The sequence below is a fragment of the Stegostoma tigrinum genome, chromosome 16 (assembly GCF_030684315.1).
Source record: "Stegostoma tigrinum isolate sSteTig4 chromosome 16, sSteTig4.hap1, whole genome shotgun sequence".
NCBI lineage: Eukaryota > Metazoa > Chordata > Chondrichthyes > Orectolobiformes > Stegostomatidae > Stegostoma > Stegostoma tigrinum.
The window spans coordinates 5,946,530-5,971,931 of record NC_081369.1 but is presented as its reverse complement, the minus strand read 5'-3'; the positions used below and the strand labels follow the sequence as shown (position 1 = coordinate 5,971,931).

General features: G+C 45.5%; 1 protein-coding gene across 10 annotated transcripts in view; it reads left to right on the top strand.

The window, feature by feature from the left end:
• mtss1lb (MTSS I-BAR domain containing 2b) overlaps positions 1 to 19,727 on the top strand; it is a 139,372-nt gene extending 119,645 nt beyond the window's left edge. Inside the window, exons 10-14 of one of the 10 annotated variants that reach the window (XM_059651580.1) lie at positions 5,338 to 5,464; positions 10,395 to 10,586; positions 13,111 to 13,296; positions 14,158 to 14,323; positions 17,686 to 19,727. In XM_059651580.1, coding sequence (XP_059507563.1) covers positions 5,338 to 5,464; positions 10,395 to 10,586; positions 13,111 to 13,296; positions 14,158 to 14,323; positions 17,686 to 18,416 — 1,402 coding nt within the window. In that variant the 3' untranslated portion in view covers positions 18,417 to 19,727. Of the gene's footprint in view, positions 1 to 5,253; positions 5,465 to 7,764; positions 7,885 to 10,394; positions 10,587 to 13,110; positions 13,297 to 14,157; positions 14,324 to 17,685 lie in introns of all 10 variants that reach the window. The other 9 variants (XM_048547090.2, XM_048547089.2, XM_048547080.2 and 6 more) reach the window with 9 other exon arrangements.
• Positions 19,728 to 25,402: the final 5,675 nt, after the last annotated feature.

Here is a 25,402-nt window from a genome sequence, read left to right as displayed (position 1 = left end):
GGAGTCACGGAGAGAGTGGTCTCTCCGGAAAGCAGACAGGGGAGGGGATGGAAAAATGTCTTGGGTGGTGGGGTCGGATTGTAAATGGCGGAAGTGTCGGAGGATAATGCGTTGTATCCGGAGGTTGGTAGGGTGGTGTGTGAGAACGAGGGGGATCCTCTTGGGGCGGTTGTGGCGGGGGCGGGGTGTGAGGGATGTGTCGCGGGAAATGCGGGAGACGCGGTCAAGGGCGTTCTCAATCACCGTGGGGGGAAAGTTGCGGTCCTTAAAGAACTTGGACATCTGGGATGTGCGGGAGTGGAATGTCTTATCGTGGGAGCAGATGCGGCGGAGGCGGAGGAATTGGGAATAGGGGATGGAATTTTTGCAGGAGGGTGGGTGGGAGGAGGTGTATTCTAGGTAGCTGTGGGAGTCGGTGGGCTTGAAATGGACATCAGTTACAAGCTGGTTGCCTGAGATGGAGACTGAGAGGTCCAGGAAGGTGAGGGATGTGCTGGAGATGGCCCAGGTGAACTGAAGGTTGGGGTGGAAGGTGTTGGTGAAGTGGATGAACTGTTCGAGCTCCTCTGGGGAGCAAGAGGCAGCGCCGATACAGTCATCAATGTACCGGAGGAAGAGGTGGGGTTTGGGGCCTGTGTAGGTGCGGAAGAGGGACCTACACAGGCCCCAAACCCCACCTCTTCCTCCGGTACATTGATGACTGTATCGGCGCTGCCTCTTGCTCCCCAGAGGAGCTCGAACAGTTCATCCACTTCACCAACACCTTCCACCCCAACCTTCAGTTCACCTGGGCCATCTCCAGCACATCCCTCACCTTCCTGGACCTCTCAGTCTCCATCTCAGGCAACCAGCTTGTAACTGATGTCCATTTCAAGCCCACCGACTCCCACAGCTACCTAGAATACACCTCCTCCCACCCACCCTCCTGCAAAAATTCCATCCCCTATTCCCAATTCCTCCGCCTCCGCCGCATCTGCTCCCACGATAAGACATTCCACTCCCGCACATCCCAGATGTCCAAGTTCTTTAAGGACCGCAACTTTCCCCCCACGGTGATTGAGAACCCCCTTGACCGCGTCTCCCGCATTTCCCGCGACACATCCCTCACACCCCGCCCCCGCCACAACCGCCCCAAGAGGATCCCCCTCGTTCTCACACACCACCCTACCAACCTCCGGATACAACGCATTATCCTCCGACACTTCCGCCATTTACAATCCGACCCCACCACCCAAGACATTTTTCCATCCCCTCCCCTGTCTGCTTTCCGGAGAGACCACTCTCTCCATGACTCCCTTGTGCGCTCCACACTGCCCTCCAACCCCACCACACCCGGCACCTTCCCCTGCAACCGCAGGAAATGCTACACTTGTCCCCACACCTCCTCCCTCACCCCCATCCCAGGCCCCAAGATGACATTCCACATTAAGCAGAGATTCACCTGCACATCTGCCAATGTGGTATACTGCATCCACTGTACCCGGTGCGGCTTCCTCTACATTGGGGAAACCAAGCGGAGGCTTGGGGACCGCTTTGCAGAACACCTCCGCTCAGTTCGCAACAAACAACTGCACCTCCCAATCGCAAACCATTTCCACTCCCCCTCCCATTCTCTTGATGACATGTCCATCATGGGCCTCCTGCACTGCCACAATGATGCCACCCGAAGGTTGCAGGAACAGCAACTCATATTCCGCCTGGGAACCCTGCAGCCATATGGTATCAATGTGGACTTCACCAGTTTCAAAATCTCCCCTTCCCCTACTGCATCCCTAAACCAGCCCAGTGCATCCCCTCCCCCCACTGCACCACACAACCAGCCCAGCTCTTCCCCCCCACCCACTGCATCCCAAAACCAGTCCAACCTGTCTCTGCCTCCCTAACCGGTTCTTCCTCTCACCCATCCCTTCCTCCCACCCCAAGCCGCACCCCCAGCTACCTACTAACCTCATCCCACCTCCTTGACCTGTCCGTCTTCCCTGGACTGACCTATCCCCTCCCTACCTCCCCACCTACACCCTCTCCACCTATCTTCTTTACTCTCCATCTTCGGTCCGCCTCCCCCTCTCTCCCTATTTATTCCAGTTCCCTCCCCCCATCCCCCTCTCTGATGAAGGGTCTAGGCCCGAAACGTCAGCTTTTGTGCTCCTGAGATGCTGCTTGGCCTGCTGTGTTCATCCAGCCTCACATTTTATTATCTTGGAATCTCCAGCATCTGCAGTTCCCATTATCTCTCATAAAGAAACATGTTGGGCCTATGACCATAGGAGTTTAAAAGAATGAGATGTGATCTTATTGAAACATATAAGATCCTGAAGAAACTGGATAGGGTGGAGAGCGGGAGTATGTTTCCTCATGTCAGGGAAACTAAAACTAGGTGGAGTGGTTTAAGATCAAGAGGTCTATCTTTTAAGGAAGACCAGGGGATTTTTTTTTCCTGAAAAAATTCTCTTTTTCCAAAGCTGGTGGAGGATGGATCGTTGCGTTTATTCATGGGTGAATTAAGATAGATTTTTGATACCCCAGGGAGTCGAGGGTTATGGAAGGGCAAACAGGAAAGTGGAGATCAGATCCCAATCAGATATGCCGTGATCTTACTGAATGGCAGAGCAAGTTTGAAGGGCCAAATGACATGGTTCTACTCTTAAGTCTTATGTTCCTGATCTCGCCTTCTCAGGCACCATGCCATCATAAAGACTTAATGGTAAGTTTTGCAGCACTGAATACAGAAAGGGAGGATATCGCAGTTCTGATGGTTTAGGAAGATGACTTGTTGTGATTGAAAAGTAGTGATCTACAGCATTACGATAGATGTCCGTCTACTGCTGGTACCTGGCAGCGCCACCTTGTGGGCTTTTGGGAAAGATACAGATCTTTTCTATTACAAAGTGACTGCAGTTTCTGGGGGACAACTTCTGGGAAAATGTGGCTCATTTTCCAAAACTTGAACTGAATTCTTAACTGGAGGGAAGGGAATGGTTTTTATTATTTTAGTTAAATGTGTAAACCTGTGGAAAGTGATGGAATATTTTGAGGATTTTCCTGCATGCCAACATAACTAACATCTGGTCCATTGTCCCTACAGTTTCCTTCAGCAGACTGATACACTATTGGCTTGATTTGCAATTGGCTGTCCAACTACCAGTAATCTATTAATTACAAATGTTTTTCCAGCATGTGGATTATTACAGCTAATTTAGTGGACAAATGCATGACACCGATCTGCTTACCAAGACACTGCCATTTGAACAAGCCCCTGGTTCATTCAAGGGACATTTTTGATAGATTGCTGGATTACAGCAGAAGTTCTGAGGCAGTGCTGTCAAGTGAGGCTAATGGTCAAGGACAAGTCATTGAAATACAACCAGCATGACACAAACAGTCCGTTGGTGGACAGTTCCATGCAAGACCAAGTCTCGACAGTTAGGCTGATGTCAACCTTATCACCAACCACATGCATCATCTCCTGTGAGCTCTGTTAACCACTGCATGTTGACTGAAAGTGATTTATTGGCACTGATGTGCCTATCTCCCTTTCAAGAGCACATTGAAAGAACTATAGAATAATATAGCACAGGAGGAGGCCGTTCAGCCCCTTGTGACTGCATTGGATCTTGCTAGGGCTACCCTGTTAGTTCCAGATCCCTGTCTTCATCCATTAGCAGCGTTATTTCTTTTTCTTTCCCCCACAAGTATTTATCTAATTCCCTTTTGGAATAATTAATGAATCTGTTTCCAGCACCCCTTCAGGTAGTGCTTACCAGGTCACGACACATATCCTACCCTGGCTTTAGCTTTTTTTTTTCAGTCAATTACCTTAAATTCCTGGTCTTCGGTTACCAAACAATCTGCCATTGGAACAGTTTATCCATATTTACTTGATCAAACCCAACCGCAGCCCCCCACACAATTATTTTGAATATCCCTTGAACCCCATTTGATAGAGTCATAGAGATCTAAAGCACAGAAAAAGACCTTCTGGCCCATTGCATCAGTCCCAGTCAGAAAAGGACCACCTAATTATTCTAATCCCATTTTCCAGCACTCGGCCCATAGCTTTGTGTCTGGGCACCGCAAGTGCACATCTAAATAAATTTTCAATGTCACGCTCTGGGTGAGAAAGTTTCTGCTCACATCTCCTCTAAACCTTCTGCCCGTCACCTTAAATCTACGTCCTGTGGTCATCGATACCTCCACCAAGGGAAAAGTTTCTTACTCTGTACCTTATTTATTCCCCGCATAATTTTGTACATCTTCATCAGGCCCTCTCTCAACCTCCTGCAAGGGAAGCAGCCCCAGTGTGTCCAATCTCTCCTCATAACTGAAAATCTCCAGCCCAGACAACATCCTGGTAAATCGCCTCTGTTGTACTATCCCTTTCCAATAATGTGGATTCCAGCTATGGCCGAAACAACATTTTATATAGTTGCATCATAACCCTTCTGCTCTTAAGAACTATGCCTTGACCATTGAAGAATGTTGGCATTTTTGCCAATCCCCCATTACCCTTGAACTGAATCATAGAACCACAGAATCCCTACAGTGTGGAAACAGGCCCTTTGGCCCAACAAGTTCATACCGAACCTCAGAGCATCCCACCCAGACCCATCCCCCTATAACCCACCTAATCTACACATCCCTGAACACGGTGGGCAATTTATCGTGGCCAATCCACCTGGCCTGCGCATCTTTGGATTTCCTTCCCTAAACGACATTATCAACTAGAGGTGGTTTTAAAACAATGGCTGGTAGTTTGATGGTGCCCAGGACACTCATTTTCAACTCCTGATATTATTAATTGCATTTAAATTTGACCGACTGCAGTGAGATTTGAACCTCTGTCCCCAGAGCATTAGTTTGGCCCTCTGCATTGCTAGCTCACTAACATTACCATTATACCACTGTCCTCCTAAAGGGGAGGTTTGGTACCCATGGTGCTATACACTCTACTGCTGTCCATTTGAGATACGTTGCCAACTGATCATAAGTGGCACTCTAAAGGAGAGGGAGGAGGCAGGGAAAGGACATATGCCAAACGAGAGCCAATGTGTATCATCCTCACGCCAGTGCAAACACCTCCCTTTGCCCATTGCTTGTTGTGTAGCTTCCAGCTTTGTGCGTGACTTTTAATTTGCGTGAGTCTGATCTTGTCTTAAATTGTCTCCCTCACCTTTCCCTCCCTCACACCCTCCCACCACCACCACCACCACCACACCCCTCCCCAACACCACACCCCCCCCCCCCCACCCCCAGCAGTGTAAACAGTACAAACAGTAGCACTTCTCGCTCCAGTGGTTCCCAAACTCACTCACCAAGTTCAAACTATCGCTACCGCAGCTTGGCCCATCCTGCGAGTGCCAGCACCCGCCTTTCCAGTGTCTCCTCACACGACTCTGGCTTCGTATCCCAGGACGCCATGTATTCCAAACCGCCGTCACCGATGCCATCGGATATTACCAGCCAGGTAAGTACAGTTTAGATTCTTGTCTGTGAATTCCGGCGGTGGCACGCTCATCCGAAAGTGAGGAATCATGAGCAAACCAGTGTTCTCACACCGTCAAATGTACGAGTCACAGTGAACATGTCGATGAAAGAAGTTGCATTAACGTATTATGTCAGTATATTCAAAAGAGCCTCACGGCCAATCTTGAAGAGTGGTTACCATTGTAATGTATGAAAATGTGGCACATTCATTCAGGTTGAGCATTTACTCAGGTTTGCGCACAGGAAGTTCCCTACAAAACAGCAATGAAGTAATGAACTGGTGTTATTTGTGACAATATTTGAGGGATCTAAATTGGCTAGCATGTAGGAGAATGCCTTAGAAAGGTACCAGTGGGATCTTTTGTGCCCACTGGAAAGGGCAGACAAGACTTTAATTTATCCTGCCCAACAGGCAGAACATGCCTCAGGGCTTTCAACACTCTTAGATCCATCAATTCATCAAAATACATCTTCCTGCACACACAATTGTGTGCAGGAAGATCTGTTTTGATTAATTGTCTGCAACAAGGTTGCATTTGTGATGGTAATGTATATTTCTTGGGGGTAACATTAGACACAAGTTTAGGTTATTGTAACTTTCTTATAATTAATTTGAAGAGAATGTTAGTGCCATAAAGGTTCTAAGCCTACAGTATGATCACTTGCATTTATTTTGTACCTTGAGCATTGCTTCACAGGAATTTTAACCAGAACGCAGTAATGTGAGACAGTGTTTTCACAGCTAATATTCTAACCACCCAGAATCAGAGGTCACAGTTTTAACGTTTTGAATCAACAACATACAACAGGTAACAGCCACGGTTGAGTTGGCTGCACTCTGCATTAAATTGGTTTCGGGTTCATGTTTGACTTGAGCACATGAACAGTCTCAGTACTCGCACCATTGACAGCCCTGAGGAGAAGGAGAGAAATTCTAAAGTCCCACAGCACAGAGCAGGCTTCCACAGCAAATCATTCTATGTTACTGATGTGTCCTTGCTGCACTTTAAAATTGACTCACAACAATAACAAGTAATTATCATTTTCCCAGAGCTTTACAAGAAGGCAGGCCCTACGATGCCAATGGTGCCCAAGGCATCATCAGTTGTGTATATTATTTGGATTGCGTTTGGCTTGTTAAAAATAAACTATCCTCAATACTAAACTAACTCTACAATAGTAACACCAAGTATGAAAGTCATTGATTCATTCAGGTCGAGCATTTACTTAGGTTTGTTATAGCTTTAAAATATTGTGCCAGAGTTGATGTAAGAGTAACCTTTCCAGCATAAAGTTCTCAGACTTTTTGAGTTTCTGCAACAGCCAGCCTGATTTAGAGCATATAATTCCTGACTGTTCCATACTGAATAAGAGTCTTGTGACTAGTGTTGTGTGGAATGAATTGCTTTGAAGCAATTTTACTGATATATGGCAGTGAACCACACTTTTTCCTCTGTAGATCTGGCTGTGATTTTTTGATCATACAGTCATAGAATCCCTACAGTGTGGAAGCAGGCCATTCAGCCCATTGGGTCCACACTGATCCTCAGAAGAGCCCCCTTCTTATCCCTGTAACCCTGCATTTCCTGTGGGAAACCCACCTAGGCTATGCATTTTTGGACTGTGGGAGAAAACTGGAGCACCCGGAGGAAACCCACGCAGACACGGGGAGAATGTGCAAACCCCACACAGACAGTCGCCTGAGGGTGGAATCGAACCCGAGTCCCTGGCGCTGTGAGGCAGCAGTGCTAACCACTGAGCCACCAGAACTGGGAATACTTGGGAGATAGCAGTGCCCCATCTTGTGCTTTACCATCTCCATCCCACATTCTGTTTTATCCCATAGGGGACGGCAGGGTGCACAGCTCTTCCTTTGCTTGGATCTTACAGTTGCATATGATCAGTCATTTATGGGATCAATCGACCTCTGACACTCAGAGCAGCCTGGAAAATCCACACATACAATCGCCAATCCATTCAGAATTGGGAATCAATGCTGCTTTAGTTTCCCATCTTTGCCTTAACTGGCAAAGTTTGTTGAATGATTTCCAGCAGCTTCAGAGTAAGCTCATGCAGTTTGGATACTATCAACAGGCCGTGTTATCCCCCTTTCCCCGTCCACAGGGTAGCTCTCAGAACTAGAATGGTACAAACCAGCCAGTCCAGATTCTGTTCCTGGCGGAACATTCCTGCATGTTTGACAATCTAACCGGATGTGCTCTCTTCCCCTTTTATTGCTGCTCTGTCTCGTGTGACCTTTGAACCCTGGACGCCTGGCAGAAGTCATCAAGCTCCGCTTCCTCTGAGGCATCGGAGACGTGTCAGTCAGTTAGCGAGTGTAGCTCACCTACCTCGGTTAGTTCTAGCTCCACTACAGGAGCCTGGTCAGGTGGTGAAAAGGTGAATCACCCATACCCATGATCAATTCTGCAGTTGGGCCTGCAAAGCCAGGATCAGACAATGTAACTAAAATAAACGGGTTAACCCATTATTGCTTCTTAACTTATTTCAATGTATATCTGAGACAATTGCAGTGTCCCTTTTTGATATTGTAAGCCTTTTGAAGTGTTTGTTTACTTTTTTAAATATGTGGGTCTGACTCAGTACACAATGACTTTACCATTAGCAGATTGTTCATTTTATGCTGATCGTACAGGGATCAATTCCTGACAACATCACACCCTATTCACTGCTTGTCACTCTTAAATAACAGACCTATAGAAACTGCACATTTGCCTATCCATTGATTTAACCTGCTTGATAATTATGGGAGATTACATACATTAATTGTATTTATCAATACATTTAGAATAAAACCTGATTATCAAACATAATGCTTGGCAAAACTAGATACTGTCTAGTTTAAGAGTGAGAAAACTTACAGGAAAGTCCAGTCTGACAACTGGAGATTTTTTTTGATGATTGGTAATGCAAATTTAAGCAGTGACTCAAAATATTGTAATCCCATTAGAAGGTTAAAGGGACACATCAGATAACACTGCAACAGTACATGGCAGAAACATTCAAAGGGGGTCTAACAGATGCAAAGATTGCGAATACTTTGAAAGCTTACAGTATTTACCACAAATTTTAGTGTAGTATGCTCATGGGGAAATGAGGAAAGATTGACTGACAGAGGTTTGGATGGTGGGCTGTGGGAGGCAGTCGATGAATATTTTGCTTGTCTGGCTTTGGAGGCCCTGTGCTCGTACCTACATTTCAAGGGAATGTTCCAAAAAACACAACTTGACTTCAGAACAACCTCAGCCTACCCTGTCCTATTTTGTTAAAGCGAAACTGATTTGAAACATTGCTTTTCTCGTTTGGCAATCACAGCCACTTTGTGGCCATCTTGCTGCCATGTTGCTTTGGATTTTAATGTTTTGGTGATTCGTAGCCAGGGGACCTCCTGCCTGTTAATCTTGAGAAGGCCCTTCCTAGTTTGGTAGGTCACTGTTTGGAAGACCGAGGACCTGATGTTGTGATTGAAGCAAAGATCAGATAGTAGATATTCACCTTGCCGCCCTTGTCTAATGCTGATGTTGCAGCTTGCTTTAATGGATTTGTCAATGATGGCTGATCCTACGCAATTACAATTATCTGACTAGAAGCTTTCCCCATCACTTTGTCAGCCCAGTTTTCCCTTGGTTTGAACAAAGAACAAAGAAAATTACAGCACAGGAACAGGCCCTTCGGCTCTCCAAGCCTGTGCCGATTGAGATCGTCTGTCTAAAGCTGTCATCTATTTTCTAAGGGTCTGTGTCCCTTTGCTCCCTGGCCATCCATGTACCCGCCCTTAGACATCTTAGACGCAGACACATTAGTGTCCTTTACCACCTCTGCTGGCAACGCGTTCCAGGCACCCACCACCCTCTGCGTAAAGAACATTCTACGCATATCTCCCATAAACTTCCTCCTCTCAATTTGAACTCATGACCCCTAGTAATTGAGTCCCCCACTCTGGGGAAAAAGTTTCTTGCTATCCACTATGTCTATACCCCTCATGATTTTGTAGACCTCAATCAGGTCCCCCCCCCCGCCCAATCTCCGTCTTTCTAATGAAAATAATCCTAATCTATTCAACCTTTCTTCATAGCTAGCGCCCTCCATACCAGGTAACATCCTGGTGAACCTCCTCCGCATCCTCTCCAAAGCCTCCAGAAGTGCAGCTCAATCTAGATATTGCTACTCGATTCTAACGTAGAAGTAGCTCAGATGACCACTGCCAAATGGAACCTCTACTGACACAGTGGTGCTTGCTCCTTGTCCCTGGAGCCCTGTTTTGATCAGTAACTTGTGATTTGAGAATTTTTTGCCAGGAGACCAGCATTTGGAGCCGCAGAATGTTAGCGTACCAGCCACACATGTGACGAATAAGCAACTCCACTGTTTTTTCATAACAATAATGGTGCCGATGATGTGGTAATGATAATGTCTCTATACCAATAAACGTGGGGTTCGAACCCACTGTGGCAGCTAATGGAATTTAATTCCATTCATAAATCTGGAATTGCAAACTGATCTCAATGATGGTGACCATAAAGCTATCATTGATTTATATTGAATTGTACTAATGTCCTTTTGGAAAGGAAATCTGCTGCCTTTACCTGATCTGGCCTACGTGGTCTCTAAACTCACAGCAATGTGGTTGACTCTTAACTGTTCTCTGAAATGGCTGAACAAGTCAATAAGTTCAAGGGCTGAGGAATAGGTACCAAATCCTAAAATGATTTAATCCCTGGATTTTTCCGGTCAAGTCATTAGAGGGTACAAAATTGAATAGTAGGACTCCCCTCCTGGGAGGGTGGCGTAAGTATTATGAAGTTGTGTTTTTCGGGCATTTCCAATACAAACCCTCCAGTGGCTGCCCATTTGTTGTCTGTGCTGATATCATGTTCTTCCATCTGCAGTTCATGCCTGGGTATGTGTATTGCCATCTTCCTAGTGAGTGCTGTTCACCTGCGTTCTCTGGCTCTGCTCCCATTATCCCTGACATAAAGGCTTGCACTGAGCCTAATTCTGCTGTGCTCCCTGATCCCCTTCCCTTTAACCATTCCCTCGGACCTGGCACTGCTCTCTCATCAACGATCCCTAGTTGGAAGGTTTGTTTTTGTAACCATTTCATCTTGTTTTACTTTTGGCTTTTTTTCTGATCACATCCCTTTCACTCATCCATCATCTTTCTCAAATCACTTGCATGTTTTAACCTCACAGTCAATTGTATGTAATCCACCAGCCCCCACACCACCTCCTTTTCAGGCAGCTTTTTCTGAGCGCAGCATGCACTATGTCAAGGGTTGTGTAAAACTGGGACGATAAAGTCAAATTAACTGAGAAGTTAGCCGTTGCCAGTGAACTTGTGGGTGCGGTTGGTGATGGGTGTAGAAGCGAAGCTGAGCTCAGGGTTTGCAGTTTGAGGCCAGGCTGAAGCAGGAGAAAGGCAGAGAAAGAAATCTCAACTCTTAAAAAGATCAAAGGATAAGAGAAAAAGGCCAAGAGAGAGGAAAGAAAAAGCAATGCACATCGAAGGAATGAAGGGCTAAAATGGAAGGTGCCCAGATGGCCAGAGGAACAGGATGAAGTGATTCCAGGCTAAGGCAAATGGAGTGACATTCTTTGGGACTACAACCGAACCCACGTCGTTACAGTTTGTTTGTTCCTATTCACAAATCGTTGACTTCTTCTTATGTGGGCCTGATGGTAACGAGGTCATTGGAAATGAATAGAACTACTCTCAGCCCATGTCCTCCGACACTTCCGCCATCTACAATCTGACCCCACTAAACAAGACATTTTTCCATCCCCGCCCTTGTCTGCTTTCTGGAGAGAGCACTCTCTCCGTGACTCCCTTGTTCGCTCCTCACTGCTCTCCAACCTCACCACACCCGGCACCTTCCCCTGCAACCGCAGGAAATGCTACACTTGCCCCCACACCTCCTCCCTCACCCCTATCCCAGGCCCCAAGGTGACTTTCCATATTAAGCAGAGGTTCACCTGCACATCTGCCAATGTGGTATACTGTATCCATTGTACCCAGTGTGGCTTCCTCTACGTTGGGAAAACCAAGCGGAGGCTTGGGGACCGCTTTGCAGAACACCTCCGCTCAGTTCGCAATAAACAACTGCACCTCCCAGTCGCAAACCATTTCAACTCCCCCTCCCGTTCTTTAGATGACATGTCCATCATGGGCCTCCTGCAGTGCCACAATGATGCCACCCAAAGGTTGCAGGAACAGCAACTCATTCCACTTGGGAACCCTGCAGCCCAATGGTATCAATGTGGACTTCACCAGCTTCAAAATCTCCCCTTCCCCCACCGCATCCCAAAACCAGCCCAGTTCATCCCCTCCACCCACTGCACCACACAACCAGCCCAGCCTGTCTCTGCCTCCCTAACCTATTCTTCCTCCCACCCCAAGCCGCACCTCCATTTCCTACCTACTAACCTCATCCCACCTCCTTGACCTGTCCGTCTTCCCTGGACTGACCTATCCCATCCCTACCTCCCCACCTATACTCTCCTCTCCACCTATCTTCTTTTCTCTACATCTTCGGTCCGCCTCCCCTTCTCTCCCTATTTATTCCAGAACCCTCTCCCCATTCCCCTCTCTGATGATGGGTCTAGGCCCAAAACATCAGCTTTTGTGCTCCTGAGATGCTGCTTGGCCTGCAGTGTTCATCCAGCTTCGCACTTTATTATCTTGGATTCTCCAGCACCTGCAGTTCCCATTATCACTCAGCCCATGTCCTGTTGTGAATGAGCTTATAATGCCTCAAGTTTCCCAATGTAAAATAGAAAAACCCAAACCGTAGCAGCCCATGCCTGAGAGCAATGTTCACACAACACTGTCCTGAGGCATTTTATTTTACTGGTATCTTGGAGAGAATGTTGGTGCAATGGTAACAGCAATGGGCTAGTATCTGCAGACAAAAGGTTTAAATCCCATCACAGCACATGGTCACATTTGACTTCAGTTGCTAAATCTGGAATTGAAATCTATTCTCAGTAATGATGGAGATTGTCATAGACACTGATCTGGTTCACTAGTGTCCTTTAGGGAAGGAAAACCGCCATTCTGACCTAGTCTGGCTTATATGTAACTCCACACCCACAGTGATGTGGATTCCTCTTGACTGTCTTCTGTATTGGCCCAGCAAGCCAGTCAGTTTGAGGGCAATTAAGGATGGGGAACAAATGCCCGACATGCCAGTGACATCGACATCTCACGAAAGGATAAAGAACAAAAATGGGGGCTCCTCGGAAGTGCGGAAAGCCCCATTCAGTGAAGCCAGTTTGGAAGCTCCAGCACAGAGCCATACTGTGTCCAGAATGGGAGAATTTTGCAGAGGAGGCGGAAAGCGGGTGAGGGGATATAAAATGAGTACACGGATATTGAAGTAAATTTATTTGGGCAACAGTGAAAAGTGATGAATGGGCAGAACCTAGTGCAGGCATGGACTTGGCTGGCAAAGTATTTGGTGTCAATCCCAGAGTGCTGTTTCTGTAGCCCTCAAAAAGCTGCCTCGCTATGATATCTCAACTAAACTAAATTCTCGGCTACCTTTAAAATTGCAATCCATTGCTTTTTAATCTTCTGTTCACTGATCACTTCCCTCGACTTGGCAGGATTGGTCAAAGCCTGGCCCATATGACCAACCAACGGTGAACACTTTGCAGAGACGCAAGGAAGCAGTGGAACGCTATCGGGAGGCAGAGGCAGTCTCGGGCACCGTGGTCTATGCGGGGATTGGTGTGGATGAGATACAGAGGCCTCGCATGACAGCAGCATCACTTGCTGCTAAGGTACAGTATGTGAGTGCGCCATCCTTCCACATTTGCAACCCTCACCGTTCCACCCTCCCCCGCCCCAAACAACAACATCAGCTGCGTGCCAGGATATGTTGCACATCAAGGCCTCGAGATCTTGCCTTTTAAGACGAATGGGTGTCTCCCCCGTAATCTGAAAGGGAACAGGTCAGGGCAATGGCCAGCTATCAACGTGGTATTGCTGTGTCTGCAGTACATGACTCAGCCTAAGATGTCAGCTGGAAAAGAAAAAGATAGGAACAGTGTAGGCCATTCAGCCCCTGGAGTCTGTCCTCTCATTCAGTTAGGTGCCCTTTCCTCAGTGGGTGCGTAGAATCGATAAGCCTTTACAATACCTCTATCCCTGTTATTCCTTGTATTGTTTTGCTGGCACTTTTCTGGTCTTGGAATGCTCAGGGACTGTGTACAAAGACCTGTTCATCTCGCTGCTCCCATATCGTTTTGCAGGGCAACCTTTATAGCCTCCAGTAACTGTGGTGTAACGTTACCACATGGTCAGCAGGCTGGTATTTAATGGCCGTGTTAAAGGCAAACGACAACCAAATGCAGAAAATACTGGAAATGCACCTGCCATCGTTGAAGATCTTCAATAAAAAAAGGAGGGTATTTGAGTTCAATCCCTTTCCACCCAGACCCAATAAGTAGAAACGCAGTAGGCAGAGACCAGTCTGACAGAGGGGCAGGAAGTGCCGATACATATCCCTTACAAAAAGGCTGAAGGCTGATACTTTGGTAACCTCAGGGAGTGGGATTCTCTTAACGTCAGCTGAATGATGTAGACCGCTCTCTCTGAGAGGGAGAGACTTTTTAGTTGTTTGTGGTGAGCGTCTGCTGTTCTTTTCACAGCACGGGGAGGAAATCTCTACAGCAGCCAGCGACCTGGCCATGGTGCTGACCCGTGGGCTCAGCCTTGAACACCAGAAGAGTAGCCGTGATTCTCTGCAGTACTCCAGCGGTTATAGCACCCAAACCACGACTCCATCCTGCTCCGAAGACACCATTCCTTCCCAAGGTACTTCCGTCAGGAGATCTCTCTCTACCCCCTTTCCAGGTGTTTACCTCTGCACGAGTAATGCATTCTGCACCGATCAGCAGATCATAGACATGGGAAATCAGAGTTGCTCCCTTTCGATGCTGTATGCCTCTGATATGCGAATCTCAGTTCCCACACTGCAACATACTGAAAGGAAATACGTTTGAACTGCATAATAGAAAGCATTGTAGATTTACTTGTCTTGACAGTTTGCAAGAGCACTCTGGGTATACTGACCTCTCTACTATTGCATGGCTCTGGCCATACTAACACAGGGTAGCTTATTAATCCGCTGTACAGTTTTGTGATCCAAACACATTGTTGCTTCAGTCAGCACATGAATGAATCCCTGCTTTAATGAGCATTTACATGCATTGCAAAAATTTGAAATAAAGTAATGCACTTTTTAACCCAATATTTTGCGCGTATTCAGAAAAACTGAAAACGTTTATTGATGTATGAAACTGCGCTGATGTTATCATTGAGATTCCCTTTCTTTCTAATTATTTTTTTAACTCATCAGTCGTACATTTTAACCTGATGATGAGGCATCATGAAATCTTCAAAAAACCAGAAGCAGGAGTAGTTTATTTGGACCCCTACGCTTCTTCCACCATTCAATAAAATCGTGACTTGTCTCATTGATGGCCTTAACTCCATTTTCCTGCATGTTCCTGATAACTTCGGTCTTCCTCGACAATCAAAAATCTGTTCAACTCAGGCTAGAACATAGTTAATGACCAGTTGCCCACTGCTGTCTGGAAAGAAAATTCCAAAGACTGATGACCTAGTGGGAGAAGAAATTCCTCCTCATCCCCTTCTTAAACGGAGGACACCTAACCCTGTGCCTCTGGTTCTCGACTCTCCCACAAGTTCAACATCCACCCTGACCAGCATCCTCAGAATCTTTTATATGAACATAAAGCTCTTGGAGAAGGAGTTAGCCATTTGATTGATCTGACCATCAATCTAAGTCCATATTCCTGCCTACCCCAAATAACCATATAACACTCTTTCTGATCCAAAATCTAGCTTTCAGTCAGGTCACTTCTCATTATTGTAAACATTCATAAGCCTTCCCCAATCTACACAACCTTTCCTTTATAATCCTTCAGCCTAGGAACCACCAAATTAACTTTTCTAAACTGCTCCTAATGGAAGTATTAAGTATATCTCTGCATGGGTAATGTAAACCAGAACACTACATAGGACTTCTGGGTTTGGTCACACCAATGCCCCATACAGTTGTGTCAAAATTTCCCTACTTTGTTTTATTCCATCTGCTTTGCAATGAAAGCCAACATTTCATTTGCTTTCCTAATTACTTGCCGTGACAGCTTACTGTTTTGTAGCTCGTGTACAAGGATGCTCAAGTGCCTCGACTGCAGCATTCTGCAGTCTCTATCCATTTAAAGAACATCCTGCTTTTCTGTTTTTCCTGTCAAAATTCTTCATGTCATATGCCATCTGATTTTTATTTTGCCCACTCAGTTTGTCCCCCTTTGTAGACTCTGTCCTCCTCAGTTGTTTTTCCATCAATTTTTGTATCTTAGCAAATTCAATTTCCAAAACTAGGGACTGTGAATACAAGATCATTCATACTGAACCTGAGAATAATGAGGAAATTCTTCACCAATGGTTTGTTATACTGTGAAACTGCAATAGTGTGGTGTGTTGGTAATGATATTGCAATAGTCATCCAGAGACCCAGTCTAATGCTCTGGGGACACAGGTTCAAATTCATAACTAATAAAAATCTGGAACTGATAGTTTCACGTCACCTGAGACTAGCTGTCTTGAATTCTCATTTTAAAAAGAGCCCTCTGACTAATTAATATTTTTCAGGGAGGAAACTGGCCATCTTTATTCGGTCTGGACTATTTAGTGGACTGTTACCTCCCCTCCTAAAATGATCTAGCATGCCACTTGGTTGCAACAGTTAGAGATGGGCAACCAAATGCTAGCATTATCAGAAATGTCCAGTCCCATAAAATATTTAAAACAAAAGCTTAAATTGATTTCAGAAGTGACTAGTTGAGTACGGGACAGAAGATGGAACAGAAAGGTTTACAGAAGGGATGAGTTGAGACAGATGGAAGAGGAGAAGTCTAGACTTGAGTGTGAGCAATGACAAGGCCCAGTGGGCTTGAATGATCTGTAACATGGCTTTATGTTCTGTGCAATTGTAAAGGAGCTGGTTGAAACTTGAGAGCATTATGGAGAAAGAGAGCATATTGTATTCACCAATACCTAGTGCCTATGGTGGACTAACTGAACAGACAAGGTGCAATAATCTCGTGTGTTAACGCTCCCCGGTTCAATTTGCCTGTAGTTGCTTACTGACCAAGATGTTCAACATTACCAGTGACTGACAGTCACCATCAGAGATTGTTGAACTGCCCCCAATTTAGTAAAGATACAAGTTTCCTTGCTGGATAATCAGACAGACAAAATCTCAAGTTTATGAAGATGAAGATACTTGAAAAACTCTGATCTGGCTCATAGAAAGATTCTCAGATGTAGCATGGTTTAGACTATGTACTTCCATTCTTATTTTCTTGCCCTGGAAGGCCCATCCTATGGTGCAAATCCACAGGGTCTGGGTCTTTGCAGAAATGGTCCTCGTTCAAACGTGAAGAAAGACTTCTTAAAAATAAAAGCGAATGACTGAGGGAATGTTAAGCGATCAGTCTCAGTTCAGATTTATTAGGGCCATTTGCAGTGTCCCATTCCATTGACCCCACTAAGATACCTTAGACCACAGAGACAGTTAGTGAAAGCTGGTACCTTCCTGGACTACACAGCTCAATGCAATACTCTGCCTGTTGAATGGATCCATTAAACTGGTGACTGACCCCAATACCCTGTCTACTATGTGAGGTGGAGGAATCTTGCTGGCTGTGATTTACCAGCATGGGCCAGGGATACTGGTTTCTTTTGCCAACGTGTACCTTAGGATTAAAAGCCTCACTTGGCTGTATTCAACTTAGAATGTCAAGTTATAGAACCTGTTGTGCTCTAGTTAGTTAGTAGGCCCATTATTAAGCTCCCCCAAAGGAAAATTACCCAATTTGTACACCCTGAAAAGGCTAAGAGAGAGACCAGTCCTGGAAAGGTGTACAGCATGGAAACAGACCCTTTAGTCCAATTTGTCTATGCTGACCAAATATCTGCAATTGATATAATCCCGTTTGCCAGCATTTGGCTCATATCCCGCTAAACATTTCCTATTCATATATCCATCCATGTATCTGAGTTTGTGTCTGAGTTACTCATGTCTACTACTGAGGGGCCTGCTCTAAGGGCCTTATTAACTATGCTCTCTTTCTCTCTCTGCACAGTTTCAGATTACGATTGCTACTCGGTGAACGGCGACGTGGAGGCGGAGCACCAGAGCGAGTTTGACAGGTCGTCGACCATCCCACGAAACAGCGACATCGCGCAGAGTTACCGCAGAATGTTCCAGACCAAGCGGCCGGCCTCGACGGCGGGGCTGCCCTCGGGCGGCAGCGCGCCAGCCGTATCTGTCACCCCAGGGGTCGCCACCATCCGGCGCACGCCATCCACCAAGCCGTCGGTGCGCCGGGCCCTGTCCAACGCGGGCCCCATCCCCATCCGGCCTCCCATCGTGCCTGTGAAGACCCCCACGGTTCCTGACGGCCCCGGGCCGATGAGGGTGGGCAGCGAGGAGTGCGTGTTCTTTGGCGGCGAAGACACCTCGCCGAGCACCGCGGAGTATGCCAAGTCGTCGCCCAAGCGGCTGAGCCTGCCGAACACCGCGTGGGGGGGCGCCACCGCAGAGGTCTCGGTGTATCCAGGGGGCACCGTCGCCGCGCTCTCCAGCGAGGAGGAGCAGCAGCTGGCCGCCAACCGCCACAGCCTGGTCGAGAAGCTCGGCGAGCTGGTGGCCAGCGCCCAGGCTCTGGGCGACGGACAGTTCCCCTTCCCCACGGTGCCTGACACCAGCAGCCTGCCACCCTCTCCTGGCGAGGACATGCTCACCGCCATTCGCCGAGGGGTAAAGCTCCGCAGGACCGTCACCAATGACAGGTCGGCGCCCAGGATTTTGTGACGTTGTGGTGGCCGCCCAACTCTTGCGAGCGCCATTTGATCGAACACTTGAGTCAACCAGGTTGGTTTCCAACACAGTGCCATGAACTAAACCTTTTGAACCAAGCGACTGTGGTGTGGTGGAGTGAAGTATTTTAAATTAAGATATGGCAGATTTTAAAATGAGTGTACTATCGTTAGTTCTAAAGAGCAAATTTAACACTTTGTCCCTCACAGATGTTCTATCAGCCATTTAACTGACTCACCTGTTTTGTGGCGTTTTCTTTTCAGCTTTTTGCGGTATTTTGTGCGACTACAAAAAAAAAGAGAAAAAGTTTAACGTGCTGCGTGTTAGCTTCACTGAGGGTGGTTTGCGCTCGAGTCCTCAGTGTGTCACTCTCTCTGACCATCTTCCCCCAGTCAGGTCCTGTCTGAGCTGCAGCAACAGGGATGTGGGAATAAAAAGAGAAGATCGGGTCCTCCAGAGCAGCGATGGAGGTTTTGAAGGGAATATAGAAGAGATTTAGCCAAGGCGAGGGCAAGGTGGAGCATTCTCTGCTGTCCTGTACATGAGTGTTCCCTACTCAGGTCAAGGAGGGAGTTGAGAGTTCAAAGCCAAACCTCAGTGGTTGCTGCCTCTCCCCAAGTAATGTTACTTTTAAGTTGAGGAGAAAACCCATGACTCAATTATGTGTATTCGTTAACACCTAACCTTCAGGACCTAACTTGTGAAGATAGATGCTGTGGGCTCCCAACTTGTAGATGATCTTACCATGCATACTTTGTCCACCGTTTAGTCGCCTACTGGACTATTTTGGTAGCAGAATTGAATGGGCACACATCAATAAATAGAATGCTCACCTTTCAAATCACTAATTCCGCAACTTCATGTCGTAAGTTTAACAGATATGTTGTTAGAGCTGTTATGCGGTGATAATGCTTCATTAAAAATCCGTGTGGACAGAGGAATGTAATCTATGTCAATAACAGCCCAGTTAAATCTCTGTTTACATTTCTCTTTCTGCTGGCCTTTTATTTACAACTTTAAAAAGACATGTTTTGAATAAACAGTGGTGGGGTAGATTGATGCTTCACTGATCACAGAATCAGACGGTGAAATGTGAGCTCTGTCACTTCTACTGATTTCTCCGCATACAGATTTTGTGACACATGGCACTACTACTCTGAAACATGGACCAGGAAAACCGGCAGCAAGTCATTACCGTAGCGAAGGGCCTGAGGGAGGCAAGCTCAAATTTCTAATCTGAGACACCAAGAACTGCAGATGCTGGAGTCAGAGGTAACAAAGTGTGGAGCTGGAAGAACACAGCAGGCCAGGCAGCATCAGAGGAGTGGGAAAGTTGATGTTTCAGGTCAGGACCCTTCTCCAGAAAATTTCTGAAGGGCCTCGACCAGAAACGCCAACTTTCCTGCTCCTCTGATGCTGCCTGGCCTGCTGTGTTCCTCCAGCTCCACACCTTGGTAAAAAACTAGATTAGAAATTTGAGACAACAATGTATTGATGTGGAAGCATGAGAATGCATTCCGGGGGAGCTCACTACGTAGGTAATGCAAAGCGATGTTATTTTTACAGGGGAAGTTGTGATGTGCTCTCGGACACAGTTACGGAGCTGTTTAGCATATTCGTTTTCCATGAGTTTTTGGAAGGCGAGTGCGCTGCAGTGATGTTGTGTGACGTTCTCATTTCATCCCCTCAAACTGCTCCAGACCTGAAACAATCAACACTCAACACCAGCATTAATACTGCTGAAAATTCGCTGCTCCTCTCTCGATCGCATTCACTGTGCAAGCACCACCAAGCTCGAGAAGCACACAATCAGTAATCAGTCTGGTTTCCTACGGTTTCAAGTTTCTCGTGCCCAGCTAACTGCCCTGCCAACCTAGTTTGGGTCTCCCTCGTTCTCTTATTAAGAGAAACAGCCTCTGCTGGAGTTCGTAATGAGATGGGAAGTGGTGAGAAGCCATCTATCACCCTGATTGCTGCCATTTCTGACCTGGTATTAAAACAGTTGCTCGAATGCAATTGGAATAAGCCTTACTGTTTCTTCTTCTATCCCGTGCTCGACTCGTCACTTATGAAATCAATTTAAGCTATTTTCCAAAAGAAAATATTCTGTGGGACTGGGCGTTTCTGATAACGCTAGCATTTCGTTGCCCATCCCCAACTGCTGTAACCAAGCAGCATGTTAGATCGTTTTAGGAGGGTAGGTAACAGTCCACCACACTGAATAGTCCAGACTTATGAACATATTTCCCAGTCTTCAAACCAATTCTCGGAGAACTCTACACAGATCAAGGTATTACTTATACAATATTGAATGGACCTACTGTCCGTGTAAGGCCACAAAATATGCTTACTTTAATATAGAATGCTTTGGCGCAGGTTAACCAGACACACTGGCTGTGCGGAAGACTGCCAATACATCAGTCCACCAGCAGTTCGCGCGTTCACCCAGCACACAATACGAGTAAACATAATCTTTGCCCAACTCACACCACCATTGGCAATTTGCCTTCAGAGATGTCTGGAGCTGTGAAAGAGGAATTCCTTTACCCCCATAGCCCACATACACGTGTGCCCACAAAACAACAGACCTAACTTGATCACTTGCTCAGCCTCAGGACGTCCATGTCACTGGCAAGCCCACTGCTTATTTTGGATTGGGCTTCTCTGGATTATTAGCCCAATGAAAGGCGGGAGCTGTGAGCCAGGTCAGCTAATCAGTGAAACTCAATGGGCCTTGACGCAAGATGACCAAATCCAGGTATAGAGTTGAGACCGAAATCATCTGGAAGGCTCCAAATTCCCAGGAGACATGTTGGTGAGGAATCTCCTTGGAAACATGAATATCTTTTCCACTTTTGCAAGCTTTTTAAGTCCCCCATGTATTTCAGAATTCCATTGTTCATTGTTTCCACCTACATTTGAGGTATTATTGGTGAGCATGTTACCTTCATAACTGCAGGAGATGCAAAAGCTGGGAATAACTGTAGTGGCAGTAATAGTGGAAGATTATTTAAAATATTGTTTTAAAAGCTTGCAGTTCTAATGCAGTTCATGATCTCAGGATGTCGCTTTACAGCCAACGAAGTACATTTGAAGCGTAATCTGCTGTGTTAATATAGGAAATATGGCAGCCAATTTGCACATTGCAAATTAAGCAAATGACCTTGCAGATTATTGGTGATGCTGGTTGAGGGAACAGTATGGACAAGGATACCAGGAGGACCTTTTTACTCATTCTCTAATCATGTTATGGGATCTTGTACATCTGCCTGCAGGGGGCAGGGGATGGGAGATAGGAAATCAGTTTAGCATCTCTTCCTTTCACTGTTGCTGGGTCAAAATCCTGAAACTCTCTCCCTCATGGCATTGTCTGTCTACCTACCCTAAATGGGCTGCAGCGCTTCAAAAAAGCAGCTCACCAGCATCTTCTCCAGGGCAGCTGGGAGTGGGCAATAAATGTTGACCCAACCAGCGATGCCCAAATCCTGTGAATGGATTTAAAAGAAAAGCAAGACTTCCCAGAGGTGAAACGCTCCTTCAGTATTGCACTGAAGTTCCAGTCTGGGTTTTGTGCTCAAGTCTTTGGTGTTGGAGTTGATGCCCTGTAGCTCTGGCGATGTGATTTGAGTGTATGGGCAACCCACACACACAGTAAAATACCACTGTTGAACAGTGGGCAAAAAAATGTCCCAGGTACATGGTGTGTGACTAACTTATGTAGCTGTGTCTAGGCGTCTTTTCTATATTAACTTCTAAAATTATTGTTTAAGTGAAGTATGTTTATTAATTAGATGTCTGTGTATATTCAGAGAAAACTATTTGATTCAGGAGCTATTACATAATTCTTCCATGTAGGGGAATCGTTTTAACCTTTCATTATACATAAATTCTTAGTAAACAAAATTTATAATTGTAGGTAGTAAGAACTGCTGATGCTGGAGTCAGAGATAGCACAGTGTGGAGCTCAGGGAACACAGCAGGTCAGGGAGCATCAGGGGAGCAGGAAAGTTTCGGGTTGGGACCCTTCTTCAGAAAAATTTGCAATTGAGCAGGTTTCAAGGTTTTTCAAATTCTGCCAATGAGCATTTTGACCTTTGTCTTTAAAGCACTGTTTTGTGCAAAGCTCGAGGTTTGTTTTAATGGTCTCCATTCATACCCTAAGCAGTAATTTGAAACTAGATTGCTCCAGCAAGATCCCTGGATTTGGGATCCACTGGATGGCAGTGGAGATGCTAGAAAGTCTCAAATCAAAATGAAGAAGCATGTGAAAGCTACGTACAACATGGGCAGAGTTGAGCTTTGCCCTAATGACCCTGCAATCGAATACTTTGCGGACATTTCCCTTATCGTTTCCATTTGTGTGTTGATATTTAGCTGAATGATGAAAGGGCCACAGCTGTAACCAATAATTTTAAGCCGCATCCAAGGAGCCACATTGGACCCAGAGTAGACGATTGTGAAACATTTTAATTTTCATGTGTCATAAGAGCGTCCACAATCTCTATGATGTCAAAAGATGTTCCCAAGCACTTGAATGCAATTTTAAAAATGCTAGAAGGCTTCTAGTGCTTTTAAACAACCCGCTGAGCACTTCAGGAAAAAAAATTCCCATTTAAGCATTTTTAAAAAGGCATTCAGCAGAGAGAAAAGAAGTGGATGCGCAAAAGAAAATGTGCTCAAAAAGATGTGGTTAATTGAGTTGGCAGGACCTTACGACATTGGGATGCAAGATATTTCGGAGCAGGGTGAAACATATTATAGCAGTCATTTAATTATACAGCTCGGAAACAGACCAACCTGTCCCTGCTGATATCCTAAACTGATCTAGTTCCATTTTGCAGCATTTGGCCCATTTCCCAGTTAACCCTTCCTTTCATGTAACTGTCCATATGCCTTTACAATGTTTGTAACTACCTGCATCTGCCACTTCCTCTGGCAGTTTCATTCCACGTACGAATCACCCTCTGCTTGAAAAACTTCCCCCTCAGATCCCTTTTAAATCTTTCTCCTCTCACCTTCAACCTATGACCCCCACCTTAGAGAAAAGACTTTTGCTATTCACCTTATCTATGCCCCTCATGATTTTATACACCTCTATAATGTCACCCTTCAACCGCCTGTCCTCCAGTGCGAGAAAGTCCCAGCCTCTCCTTATAACTCAAACCCTCTAGCCCTGGGAGCATTCTGGTAAATATTTTCTAAACCTGTTTGACACCCAACTATAAAAAAAGGGAAGTACTTTGAAAGCATTTCAGACATGTATGGTTTCTGGTATATAATACCAATCATTGCTCAGATGCCTTAACTTAGTAGACTGTACTCAATTACTTCAAGTCTTCCCAATATTTAACTGTTTAGTTTCAGATGTTTGATAAACAGCCTGATAATTTAGCAATAGTGGACAAGTCTAAAACTTACTAAGAGCTTGCAAATCCACATTAGCTCACTTTTAAACAATGCATTGTAGTGTTCTGGTTGTGCAATAATTTAAAAAAATACATCAGAGTGAAAGAATTAATTCGAAATGGAATGTTCCAATGAAGGCACTTTAGTTGAACAGTATAGAATCCTATCTAGTTTCGTTCAAATGTGATTGCCGTCAGGTATCTCAGATCTAACATTTCGAATAATTTCTCTGAAATGCCACACCTCTCACTGAGTTTAACTGGTGATATGAAATTGTCTCACGCATAATATGTCAGGAGTGAATGTTTGAAAAATTACTCGTAAGGGAAGTTGAGAGTGAGAGCATTGGGACTTTGGGATGGTATTGAGAGGGGTTGGGTATGAGTTTGAACCCCTCAAGGTATCTTGGACAGAGATAAAGAAGCAGGACAGACATGGCTGCATTTAAGACATCATTGAAGAGGGATTACAGAAGAGAGATGGGATTCCTGGCAGTGAGGGAAAGGAAGTCAGAGCGGAGAGCAGCATTTGAGAGAGTCAGGTGGCCAGGGAATGGAAAGCAATGTTTGAGTTGGATGGAAGAGAACTGGGTTCAGTTGTAATGATATCTTTGTTTATCATCATTCTGCTGCTCACATCTTGGGGAGATGCCTGAAACATGATCATGGGTTGCGGTACACAGGAAAGAGACAGTGAGAGTTGCCACCTGCAGTAGTAAAACAAGTGTAGCTGAATTTTACCAAAATGATTCCTGTAAAATTGAGTCTCTTTTTCTCAAACAGGTTGTTACTTCAATTATTTCAGTTTCATTTGAGTTTGTGAATATGCTTGCTGTTGGATGCAAACACCCAGGGCAACAGGGTGAGAGGAAGTGAGATGGTATTAGAGGTTATGTCGGGATAAGTGGGCGTGAGGGAGATACGGAAGTTGTGATGGCAATAAAGCAAAATACTGCAGATGCTGGAAATCTGAAAGAAACACACACAATCCTGGAGAAACTCAGCTGATTTGGCAACATCTGTGGAGGGAGAAACAGAGTTAATGCTCCAAGTCCAGCATGACTCCTCCTCAGAACTGTGGGATGACATCAGAAGTTGGGCACGTGCTCAGAGAAGAGCAAAATAATAGCAGCAAGGAAAGAAGAGAGACCTGTTTTAGTAACTAGCGCTCAGGACAAAACCACTTAAGTGATGTGGTAAATATTTCATGTTGATTAACAAAGTGACCACAACAGTTTTTCCACTAGATTTATGTGTCACTTTGCCTTGAAGGAGTTCCCTTTCTAAATATAAAAACAGCTGCTAATTTACACGAATCTAATGAACAGAATTCTGCTTTCATTCAGGATCATTAATTCAGGATTACTTTATGGCCCATTGCATTTTTGGCGTCTGACCGAAGTTGGACATTTGGGCTTTTATTGCATGTGGCTTTCATGTGTTCAAGATAGAACGTTCTCTGAAAATGGTGGTTATGAGGCCAATCCTTAGTACAACATTATCCATGCAGGACTGTTGTATTAGATTTGTCTCCTCACCCATCTTGAAGGAGAAATGAGTGTCTAATGAAGCAAA